This window comes from Ischnura elegans, chromosome 1 (assembly GCF_921293095.1).
Source record: "Ischnura elegans chromosome 1, ioIscEleg1.1, whole genome shotgun sequence".
Taxonomy (NCBI): domain Eukaryota; kingdom Metazoa; phylum Arthropoda; class Insecta; order Odonata; family Coenagrionidae; genus Ischnura; species Ischnura elegans.
This window is the reverse complement of record NC_060246.1, coordinates 164,886,280-164,899,367: the sequence shown is the minus strand read 5'-3', so window position 1 is coordinate 164,899,367 and position 13,088 is coordinate 164,886,280. Positions and strand designations below refer to the sequence as shown.

General features: G+C 40.2%; 1 protein-coding gene across 2 annotated transcripts in view; it reads left to right on the top strand.

Annotated features, from left to right (window-relative positions):
* Nucleotides 1-9,066, top strand: part of LOC124173131 (nuclear pore complex protein Nup98-Nup96) — a 121,257-nt gene extending 112,191 nt beyond the window's left edge. For both annotated transcript variants that reach the window (XM_046552650.1, XM_046552641.1), the window contains 3 exons: nucleotides 2,913-3,022; nucleotides 4,212-4,375; nucleotides 7,873-9,066. In XM_046552650.1, coding sequence (XP_046408606.1) covers nucleotides 2,913-3,022; nucleotides 4,212-4,375; nucleotides 7,873-8,086 — 488 coding nt within the window. In that variant the 3' untranslated portion in view covers nucleotides 8,087-9,066. The remainder of the gene's footprint in view (nucleotides 1-2,912; nucleotides 3,023-4,211; nucleotides 4,376-7,872) is intronic.
* Nucleotides 9,067-13,088: the final 4,022 nt, after the last annotated feature.

The following is a 13,088-nucleotide window of genomic DNA, read 5'->3' as shown; positions in this document are numbered from 1 at the left end:
TTTTACTGATGGCTTTATTTTCTTGTAAGTGCCTACATACTATGTTCAGTTAATAAAAAGAGGCGACCAGCGCAGCCTATAATCACTTGCTGACGGAAGTATTTCAACGAACTTCACTCCCATCCATGGAGACAGAATTACTCGACCGCATTGCTACTTCCGCTTCTAAAATGAAAATATTTCATGAATTTTCCGGGACTTGAAATAAATCAAATACAGTTTCGCAATTATTTTATTCCCATATTTCCCGGTGTAGCACTTTCTTACTACCGCCTTGGTAATTTTTTCGATGCTTTCGTGAACGATCGTAGTTTAAAATTTATTGCGCTTAGCGACAGTCATATGTCTTGCCTGCGTATTTATGCCGCAAAATCTGACTATTCCATCGGGAGTCCGGGACGTCAATTTCTAGCAATACTGAACGAACATCAATCCATGCGCGGCAGTGTTTGGTGAAGGAGGCAGCTAATTAGCTGATACGCGGTAGGGCATTGAAATTTTTTACCGTCGCCGCCGCATTCTGAAGTAGTTCGCCCAGCATTCTCACCTGGAAATCACGTCCTTTCGCAGACCTAGCGTTTCTGTGTGCCCTCGACAGAGTTTTTCTTCGGAACGCTACGTGCATTGTATTTTGGAAAGAGGGAATGCAACAAAATTTTCAAAATTAAGCTCAATTTTTTGTCTATTTTTTGTAGTAGTCACGTGTTTATTTATTTTTTTACAGTCTTTAACAAGTCACATGTTATAAGAATGATAAATCAACTCTAAAAGATATAATAAGGAGTATTTTCAATTATTTGCCATAAAATATGAAAATTACTTAATTAATCATAGGCTGATGATGGATTCAAGAAATAAAAGAAGGCGACTGCTTGTCATTACCACATACAGTGAGTCCTCGTTTTACGTCACCCCGTTTAACGTCATTTCGGGATAACGTCACGAAAATTTTCCTGGTAATTTTATTTATTTTTAGCTTGTGTAAATTGGGTGATGACCATAAAATTTACTTCTTATCAAGTTAAAAATCTGATCTAGTCATGTAGAATTTTTGGAAATTCCTCATTTGTAGCCCTCAGAGTGCATTTTGTTTTTCTACTTGCAACGCTTGATCATGGGACTGAACGATAATTCACTACATTTTCAATCACTTTATAGATGATAGTCACTTTTTTTTTTTTCGAATAGTATGTCCCCTGTTATATTTATATCACTTTCCCACTCAGGAAATGGGTCTTATTTTTTGCATTAAATCTGCTGGTCGATGGTCTCCAATTAATTTGTACACCATTTTGCTTCATAAAGTGTCGGACAAACTAAGATAGTGGGAATTAACTGGGAAATTTTAGGCTGAGAAGTTTTGTATGTTCTTGTTATCTTTATATTGAAATGACATTGCAGCCAATTGACTTGTGAGCAGAGATAGCTATCATTAATTTTATATGCAGCTACATGGCATATGCAGTCTGCGTTTCCAGTCTGTCTCCACTTGTTTAAGGGGGCTAATGATACGCTTGTTTCTATGAAAATTGTGCTGTTAGGACAATGTTGGATATTAGTATAGTCTATTTGTAACTAGAAATCTTAGTGGCAATGAATCAGAGCTCAAAAAAGTTAAATATCGTCAGTAATGCGTTGCATTTGGTCTCATTCTTTTTTAAATCAAGCATGATTCATGCATGTCATCCAATTGCCACAACTATCGAGACATCTTTGGGCCCAGAAAGTCACTCACCTACCATTTTTCCTCCAGAAACAGAGAATTGAAGCAGGTAGGCCGAATAAGGTCGACGGGTAGGGATGAAACTCACTGCGATTGTTCTTGTGTAACTTGATATTTTCCTTTGAAGACAATAAGGTCTGTGTGATCTTGGATACGAAATAAAAAGTCAGAGGCATGGGCTGATGGAGGGCCGAGGGTGGTTTTCTGAAATTTTCGAAGTAGTTACTTTTGATGTGGTTATTATGCTACGGCACTGAGATTCCCCTGATGATTGTTCAATCTCTTGGGAAGAGTCACACTATGTACGTATCATATTTTACCTTAAGATTTTCACAGCTGAAATTCTGTTGTATAACCCCTATTAGAGATTGTGAACAATATGGTTCATAAGTGGGACAAGCGTTGTAGTGCGATGGTGTCTGCGAAGGTAGGATCGGAACTCTTACCACTCCCTCGTACAAGATGCTGCATTCATGGAAACATTAATTTAAAAATTCGGATCCTTATGTGATGTCTTAAGCGAAATCGGATCCAAAGTATCCAGTGAAGGGGAATCAATATCTGTGGATATTTGGATCCGAGGTATCCGATCTGATCATCCCTACTTATAATATAACCTTCAATATGCATATGATAAAAAAAAAACAAAAGAATTACGGTGCTCCATGTATGCATGTTTGACGTAATTGTGGATGACAGTTGTGTCAAGTTGGGAGCTGTATTGAATTAGAATGACCTGCATCATGAATTGAATGTGCCACTATGATCGATTTAAACCTAATACAACTTGGCACTTTCTTGGCCAATAATGTTCACATACTGCTCTTGGGTTTCTAGTTTGGCCAATAACTCCATGGCCTTTTGGTACCCGATTTGTCACTAGGGAAACGAGGGCTCTCCTCTCTCAATCGTTTCCCAGAACACCATGCCCAAGTGATGAGCTAAAACATTGGAGACCATGAAGTTCTTGGCCCTGCTGGAAATACAAGAGCATTTCGAGATTGATTAAAAACCAATTGGCAACAGAGAATATATTAAACTTGGCAACTGCTATTAACTTAGCAAGAAAATATCTCTCTGGAGAGTTTTGCAGAACATATCTGAAAGTTGAAAATGGATCATGATTTTATTTCCTAATGATTGATGAGTGAAAAATTGAGTGAGGGCTTTCCTTTGTGGACCATTGCAGAGAACCTGAGTTACCTGAAAGATCTCTTGGCTGAGCTAGCTCCGGAAGAAAGGAGTCGAACCATCTCGGGCTGGTCTTGCGGTGGACAAGTGTTTTGGGATTACCTTGAGGTAAGATAAATTCTGATTTTGCCATCTCTCAATTTTAAGTGTTAGATGTACTAATATCTTTCACCAGCATTGCAATAGAGGATTCTCCAGTTGGCCACTACATGAATTGTCGCGCACTGCACCCTAAAAAGGGTTTGCAAAAGTAGGCCGATGGCTGAGTAATCCGACTTTCACAGGAAATAAACTATAACCAAGGCTGTTTACCAAAAGTTGTATTGGTAATGATATGAGCTATCAAATTCCTCCATTTTCAATTCTATTCCTTGCATTTGGAAATACTCTAATTCCAAATATTTAGAATAAATGTATCGCTCTGTACTCATCACCGATATGCAGACATTATTGATAATCTAATTGATATGTACCCTAAGCTCCAACATGAATCGGGACTGGGGCTTCTTCTATGTAGTTGTCCCCTTGGTTAATTTCATGGAAGAAAAGTCTATTCCTTGCTCTTGGATGTGGAAGTGGGGAATGTGTATTTGGGTGCATACAGTCCCAACCACCAAAGAGACAACTCTTGATAAACCTGTCATGTAATCCCTGGCTGAAATAATTTCAAAGTTTGTAACTACAGGCATCCCCCGAGTTACGTAAGAGATGCGTTCCGGCAGACTATGCGTAAGTCGAAATTTACGTAAGTCGAACCTTTGCGTTGGCGCTTCAGAGATTGCTGTATAACAAGTTGTATCGTACAGGAATGAGCGCAACCACATACGCCACCACATCCATCACTAGAACTGCAAATTTTCACGTTGATTGCTGACTTGGGATTTATAAGCGATTTTTCTACAGAAATTAATGAAATTTCCTTCGAGGAATGACAAAAAGGGGTCACTTTGTTATTTTTAGCACGTAAAAAACTCTATAACTATTCGATATTTTTTCTACCATAGGTTGTACGAGCGAATATCTACTTCTTCGCGCTCGCATTCGAAAATTAACGTTATCATTTGAAATACGGTTATCGCTTACGTAAGTACGGATTTACGTAAGTCGAGACATACGTAACTCGGGGGATGCCTGTATCCAGATTTAAAAGAATTATTTTCCCCTTCTGTGTGCTACCCTGCCTTCAGTTACTTCACAATTGTTGTTCTGATGCACTAAGTGGTTCCTCAAATCTATTTCCTCCGATTGATAACGGTTGAGAACATGTTATCTAAAAAGAGGCTGAATGTCATTGCAGGTGCTGTCTGAGATTGAAACGTTGATGAAGAAGGGCTCCAAGGATGTGAGCAATGAGATGGACGTTTGTATTAATGAGAATTACTGCATGGAGCGATTACAGCCCAAGCTGAGTAGTCTGTGCTCAAGGCTCATTGCCTTGCCATGCACAACCGCCAAAGAGAGGTAAGTCATATGATGATCTTGTTCTGATCTACTGAAGCTATCATTTCATTTGGACAATCGAGGTACTACTGTGCAGAGTTAATGTTGGAAAGGTGATGTATTAAGAGCAATGGGTAGAGATCTGTGAAATTCGCAAGACGTGTCATCGTGAAATAATACGAAATAAAGCAAAATCTTTAAATAAAAACCAAATTTTGCCTATTTTGGCAAAGTTTTAGTGAATTAGCGAAAAAATCACTTTTAATGAGTCTTAATCTATTAAAGCCTTAGCCTTCATTGTTTAATGCTGCTGACGTTCATTCGATCTATCTCATTACAATTCAAAGATAAATTGGCTTGTTTTGTCTCAGCCTTTTCTGTGAAATATTATAGTCAAATATAAATGAATGTTGAACATCCAATAAAATACACCCATGCCTCATATAGTGCAAGGGATGCATTCCTTGGGGTCTTTACGCTACACAAATTAGCATTATATGAGAGCGTTTTAACATTGGGAAGATAGGGATGCTTTCCTGGTAGCATCCCAGGCAAAAAGCATCAGTTATTAAAACTCTATATCATAGGGCATATTCCATATCGGATACAGATTCGCTCGCTAGAGAGAAACAACACCTCCTTACCACGCTCCAAGAAAATGGCTACGATCGGGTACTGATTCAAAAAATCGCGCGTAGGGAAGAAGAGAAAAGAGATGTGGCCTTGGACATTGCAAAGGAAGACCAGCAAAAGGCAAAGGCACATGCTCTCTTGCCATAAGTGGCTGGAACGTTGGAAAGAATTGCTAGAGTTCTCGCCAAACATGACGTTCTGACGCGATTTATAAGTTTGAAGAAGACCTTTGGCCTCCTCCGGAGTGAAAAAGATTGTCATCCATCAGATATCTATGAAGGAGTGTATGAAATAACGTGTTCCTGTGGTTTATCATACATCGGGCAAACATCTAGATCCCTCAAATGCAGAATAAATGAACATCTTAAGGCAACCGAAAAGAAAAATTTTCGTCTTTCTGCGGTTGCAGAGCATGCATGGTCGGAACCTGGGCATGTCATATTTTTCAAAGAATCGAAAATCATCGCCAGGGAAAATAAATATTTCCCTAGGCTGATAAGGGAGGCGATAGAAATAGCGAGTCACCAAAAGAACTTTAATAGGGAAGACGGCTATCCTTTATCCTCATCTTTCAAACGGCTTTTCCAACAATGGAATTAAAAATCAACATGCACCTGACTAGCTATAAATAAATAAGGATCACAGATCTGCAAATCATTTGGACCCGAAGACGGGGGCTGGAACGCGCCCGAAACTGTCGTCCGTAAAACATGAATCAACGCGGTGTAAACCCGGAAAACTATCACCAATCAACTAACCGCGGAAGCCTCCATAATAGTCTTTAAATGTCTTGAAATTTGAACCAGGTGAGAATGCATTCTTTTCCAAAACAATATCGTCTCGTCAACACTAAAAACTAGTTGAGGGGGAAAGGAGCCACTTTCAATCACAGCTTGGAGTTCATCAGAAAATGTTGCGGTGACTGCGCTATCAACACTTTGAGATTCACCTGATATTGCCGCACTGAAAATCCCTGCTTGCCGTTTAAATTCTGGAACCAACCGGAGCTTTCACTAAATGTCTCAGAGCAATTACCACCCTCGTCTTTTTGTACAGATTCACAATGAACCTTCTGTATCTGTTGACCGCTTGGTTGCAGTTGGTTCAGCTGAGGTCACTGATGTTTTAACTTTGTCTTTATTCAGAATAAGGCATCTTGAGTTTGAACTTCTGCGCAATATCACTTTCATGCTGTCCATTTTCAAAGCAATCGACCTCTTTCAATTTCTCTTCAAGGTTTATGGTTTTTCTTGATAACTTCTTGATTTTTCTACCCGCAGTGCTATTTTTTGCCATTTTCTCTTGGTTTTTACTCTGCATAGTTCTATCGAAATCACCTTCTACTGCTGAACTGTATTCCTGAGATGCAGAGGGCCTACGGCTGCTGGGAGGGAACGAGTCCATTGTGTTTGAGACTCTATAGCGGATCCTTTTATGTGTTGATGCTATTCATACGCAACTCGGCCACCGCATTATTTCTCCCTCGTGAATACCGATGACCTTGAAGGCTTTAGCGTAGACCCTCTACCTGGAAGTCAATCGCCCCATAACCTATGACGGCAAAAATTACGTCTCAAACCGTATTGCTTAAAAAAACTCATTTCCACTAGCTCCACGCTTAATTATTTATCTAAATTAATTGTAATAGTGTAATTGACCTATTGTAATTCTGTTAAGGAGACGAGATAAATCACTTCGGTAGGCCGTGTAGCTGGACCCAAGGACGAGTAATGCTTTCGACAACTGCACAGCAATGGATTTCAATTAATATATATACAAAAAAGAAGATTTGAGGCAAGCAATACTTTTTAATATGCGTAAAATGATAGCAATTTCGTGTGTACTTCGTGCAAGTTAACATTTTATCATGAGAGCGTAGAAGTTTTTTGATTAGGCTGCTCTGCGTTGCGATGTTTCCCCGAGGAACGAATTTGCGCTATACGAGGCATGGGTGTATATGGTATTCAACAATTACTGCCAAGTGTGGCTTAAGCATTAAATTGGGGTTCACCTTTGGCAATGGCTTCTTGGTAACCCATATTCCCTTGTATTGTCATCATTGACAGAGAATAAGAGCCTAACATCTAGCACTGTGAGCATTAGCAAAATTGCTGTGGGAATAATGGAATCAGGATGCTGATTCATGCACGAGGGGATAGCCATGGCTTGCAGTGATATTCGTTCAAATTTACTATAATGTATTCTTGTAAATTTAAATATGTATGTATATATTAATAACCATGGGGGTGAATATGGAGGAGGGGCTGAGAAAGTTCCCCAAATGAGGATCTGTATGCACCACCCTTAGATTAGCAGTCAAGCATTCTACTCACTGGGTTATCCAAAAGAATAGCAGGGGACAACCTCACCTATGAGAATCAAGGAAGTTGGATGTCACATTGTGGTCTGTGAAGTGGCCCAGTGGAAAGGCAGAGGTCGTCTCTGGTTCGATACCCAGTCCAGGGGAATTTATTCCCTTGGCAATTATGATAATTTCACCACTGTTCACTCATCAGAATTGAAATATTCAGCACTCATCAGCTTTGCCACAAAACTTAGAACTCCAAAACTCTTCTTGGTGTTCCTCATTTCCCAAGAATTTTTGATGCAGCATGCTACAATTGAAGATTTCTCTTCCACATTCGAAGCAATCTTAACTGCCCTCATTTTTTCTCTTAGATGAAAGTCAAGCTAATAAAAATTCTTAGCCCTTAGGTCTTATCCCCATTACATGTGAATACAATTTACTCATTTGTGAATGAATCCATACTTTCCAGTTTTGCATAGGATTTCTGGTGTGTTGCATGTATTTATAAAATGTGATCTAAGTCTGTGATGACAAGCATCCAAGATTTGAATAACAAAAATTTCTTTGATTCCCTCAGGCTCTGTCGTTCAGAAATCTCGAAAAGAATAGCGCACGTGGTACGTGCCCTTGTCCTGATGATGGGCGGTGTTGATTCCTCGGGAACTTCCCTGCAAGCTTCTCGAGTCCTCGCCTATCTCGTCACGCAACTGCCGATGCCTCCCGACTACTTGGTCCAAGAACTGCGCCATTTAGTAGAGGTCCACTTAGATAAGGTCACTGAGAATGATTGAAGCTGAACGAGAATTATGACTCGAGGGACTCGGTCGAGATGTGCCCCTTATTCCTGGGCCAGAGCTGATGCTGAAGAGATGAAAGGAAGCTCTTTTTGTGTCAACAAGGCTGGATGTAAGAGACCTATGGTGCTCCAATGATTTGAGTTTTAAATTTGTGATCATTTTGTATCCATGTGAACACTTGTTAAAAAAAAAGACTAAATGTTTTTCACTGTGGCTGGAATGAGTTGTGTGTTGATTATGTCTGCATGGAGGTTGTGTCTTCTATTTTGGTGTGATGGATTTTCCATGTAAAATATTGTAATTAAGCGTTATATTGTGTGGTCGTTAGATTTTATAAGTATTTTTAGTATGTGTCATTGGTGACTGGAGAGTTTTTCAAAAGGCAAAATCGTACACGAGGAATGCAGACTTTTTATAAGTTGCCTTTTTATTGTGAATAAGTCTTATCATTTAATAAAGCTTTTTTAAACTCCCTCGTGTCTTGGTAGGAGAAGTTCAAAATAAGATAATGGTTCTCAGATTTCTAGTTTTTCAAGAAAACAATTTTGTGATACAAGAAGCCTAGGGTTACCTTGTTGTACGTTTGTTATCAAAAAGGGACTGTGATTCCATTTACATTTTTGTTGGAATAAAAACTTGTAGTCATGATTATTGGTTGGCCACTGCTGCTTTGAGAGTGATTAGCAAAAGAAATGATGATCCTTAAAGTAGTGAGTTCGTTTGAATGAGAAACATTGTGTTTGTCCGGGATGTGTAATGAATGTTCTTCATGGCGTGGCTCTTTGCAGGGACATCATTGTCTCAAAATGTACTCGTCCTGAGGCTGCCACATGTGTAAATATTTATTGAACCATGAAGGTAGCAATCATTTCCTTTAACCCGTTGTATGGGAAGTTAGATTGGAGTAGAATTATGTACATGAATGAATTCCATAAAAGTTACAAGAGTGTAAGAAATAAAATATTTCAAGTTTTTCTCCTAGACTGTTCAATATCCCTCACTCTGTTTAGTATATATGTAATCAGTCATTTATGGAGTGTGTTGTCTTTTTTTAAAGCGATCAGATTGTGTGTGATGAGCTAATAGTCAAAATAGCTAGGAAGGAAGTTCCCATAATACCTGTGACAGCTCAATTCTGCTACCTTCTTTAATGTCTATGATTTTGCATATGACATTTTGTTGTCACACATATGTATCTGAGATGCTCACACCTTATCCATGGGGTGGGGCAAATGATTGTGTGTATGAGGAATATACTTGGATTCACTCCCTCTAGAGAGATATCATATCTAATACAAAAACCACTGTTGCATTAGATAATCTCCAATAGGAAATATATCTATGGAATCCGAGGACATATAGGTATTCTACGTAATTGTGCTATCTTGATAGTCTCAAGCAAGTAATCAAGGTGCTGCCCAAATGCCATGAACTGATTACTGATGAAGTACCATTTATTGTGAAAAAGGCTGTAGGACCATCCGTGATATCCTACCCAGTGAGATGAATGAACACTTCTGTTTTCATTTTTAGCCGAATATTGAGTTCAAATTCGATGCCCCACTTCATGCAAATGATGTACCCTTGAAGTAGATTATAATATGCGGCATTCAGTCATTATCATAATCATTTAGAAGCATTAGGAGGATACTGCTGCGGATTGATTGTTGTGCATGCAGGTGTAAATAAAAGGCTCTCCTTCGCACCAGTTGTCCTGGCCGTTGAGTGGACATCACCACATTTGCTCTGTCACTCAACCAAGTGAATCTTAATCCTTTTCTGTGGGAACCTTGCAGGCAGAAAATGCACTCCCTGTTATGAGTACATACCATTCTTAACTTTTTATGTCACTGCACAAAGCTCTCTCTCTCTCTTATTGTGGCATAAGTATGTCCTTCGCTCGTCTAAAGACTCCTCTGCTGATAAGAGCGCTACCAATGCTAACTGTTAAAAGTAAATTTATTATTCTAGTAGAAGTATTCTACCGATTGAGGTAGGTTTCCGTGGAGTACTTGTGAAGAATTCTGGGATCCTCCCTCCCCAGTTCCCTCTTCAGTTCACAATAAGGCCTACTCTCTTTCAATTTATCTAAAAATCCTATTCTCTTCCTTCCTCTCCCTTGTTCACCTAATATTCTACCCTCTATCACTGTTTTCAATATGCCCTCCCCGCTTAGTACTCGCTCTATCCATACCTTCTACCTCCTATGTATATCATCTAAAAGCTGCCTCTCCTCACCCACCATGTCCAGCACTTCGTCGTTTCTCCTCTCCGTCTACATCACCTTTCCATTCTTTGCCACACCCATATCTGGAACGCCTCCAGTCCTCTCTCGTCCTCCATCCACCGTAAGTGCCCATATTTCCACACCATAAAGCGCTACACTCCAGATCAGACTCTTCACTAACCTTTTCTTTAAACTCTTACACAACGATCCTCTCAGAAGCTCCTACCTGTTCATGAACGCCTCCTTTGCTAATGCAATTCTCTTCCTCATGTCCTTAGTACAGTATCCGTTTTCCTCTAATGTGCTGCCTAAATAGTTGAACTGCTCAACCTGCTCAAGTTTTTCACCACCCACCTTTACCTTAAGTTTCACATTCCTCGCTCATAATGCTTTACAAAACCGCATAACCTTGGTCTTCTTGTGATCTTGTCTCTTAATCCTCATCCCATACTCCTCGCTACGCTTGTATAACGCATCAACAAAACCCCTCGCTGACTGGCTAATCAACGCCTGACCATCCGCGAATCTCACTGATTTGAACATCATTCCTCCCACTTTCACTCCAGCTTCCAACTCGTCCCACGCTTCTCTTACCATATCCTCAGCGTATATGTTAAAGAGCAGTGGCGATGGAGGACATCCTTGCCTCACTCCTCGGCCAATGCTTGCCCAACCAGATTCACCACCTACTACCCTCACTTGCACTGTCTGGGTGGTATACAGATTACGAATCAGTCGCCTATCCCTCCAATCTACACCAATTTTCTTGGGAATATCCATTAACTGTACTCAATTCACTCTATCAAATGCTTTTTCAAATCCACGAAGCAGGCATACATGTCCTGAAGGGCGAACCCAGGATCAAAACTGGGGGGGGGGGGAGGGGCAAGCCATGGTTGTTCAAGTTTTTGGTAAGATTTAAGCATGGAAAGGTTAATGAAACCAACATTTTAAGGAAACTGTAACAGCTCTTTATTAGGTAGTTTTAAAACTTATTTGCTTGAAAAAATATTTTTTTCCATAAAGACATTTGCGATTTTTGTTCTAGGGGGGCAGCTGCTCCCTCCTGCCCTCGCTGGGTACACCCATGCACGTCCTGATATTATGTTCTAGATTTCTCTCCACCAGGGACCTCATTATCGCTATTGTGTCACGATTTGACTTACCTTTTCTAAAACCAAACTGATCATCGTGCAAATACTCACTTGCCATTGCCTCCATTCGTCTGTTCAATATCCTCACTACCACTTTCGCCCCGTGCGATATTAGGCTAATAGTCCTATAATCTCGGCATTTACAGCTTGCTTCTTTTTTGGTGGCGGCATTAGAACTGTCTTCACGAAATCCTCCGGCTAACATCCCTCCTCATAGATACTGCTTACTAGCTCAAAAAAACCTTTTCTTACTATCCCTCCCTAGATTCTTCAGCAGCTCACATGGGATATTGTCCATGCTCACTGCTTTCCTAGCCTTTATATCACGAAGGGCTCTCTCGATTTCCGCATCTAAGATCCCCGGCCCAAGATTATCCTCCTCCACTGCACTTTGCTCTTCTAAAGTCAATCTTACCAGCCTGTTCCTTCTGTCATACAGATCCTCCATGTATTCCTTCCATATACTCTGTGCCTCTTCTTGCTCGGTTAGCATCCTTCCATCTTTAGCCTTAATTTTAGACATGGCTTGTCCTCTTTTGCCACTCAATAGCGAATTTACAAAGCGCCTACCTCTCCTTCCTTCTGAAACTTTTCTATTTCCTCACACTTTCTTTTCCACCAAGCCTCCCTTGCTCTCTTAGTTTCACACTAATCGATTATTAATTTATCTAAACATTCTTTTGCCCTGTTCTGTGGCCACATTTTTCCACTTCCTCTTCTCCTCCATTTCTTCGTTATCCACAGCTTCTTTGTCCTTCTACTGTAAAAGTAGCCAATTGACTTCTCAGCCGTTGACTATTCCAGTTTTAATATTATCCCATCTTTCCTCATTAGTCGTTGTACTTTCAATCTCCCAGGTGCCATTTTCAACAAGTTTCTGATATTCCCTCCTCATACTCCCTTTCAGAGCTTCTACATTCCATTCCTTTGCCTTCCTTACTTTCATAAGTCTTTTGAATCTTACGTTGCATTTCATAAGTACTAGGTTGTGGTCTGAATCCGCATCCGCTGCAGGGAAGCTGCGTGAGTTTTTCACACTATTCCTATACCTGTCTAACCATGATGTAGTCTATCTGATATCTCCCCCTATCCCCTGCACTTTTCCATTTGTACCTTTGCCCTTTGTGATGAATAATTTGTTTCTCCTGCAAAATTCTTCTGCTTTCTCACCCCTGTCGTTCCGAATTCCTAATCCGAATTATCCTACTTCATTAATTCCATCCCTCCCTTCCCCGACTTAAGCATTCCAGTCCCCCATCACTACCAGATTTTTCTTACCTGGGGTTTCTCTAATTATTTCCTTGAGCTGTTCGCACACCTCATCTACTTCTTCTTCCCCATGATTGTTAGTGGGCATGTACACTTGAACCACCACAAGGTTGGTGGATGCCTCAATTTCTACCGCAAGAATTCTTTCGCTTACTTTATCTACACCTACCGCACTCTTACCCACATTCCCGTTTAATACAAAAGCAACCCCTCGTTGACTTTCGTCTCCACCACTATATATAGCCCTGTATCCGTCACTCCAGTAGTTCCCACTGTCCTTCCACCTAACTTTGGATAGGCCCAAGATATCTGTCCTCCCTTTCTGCTTTTCCCTTTATATATTTTC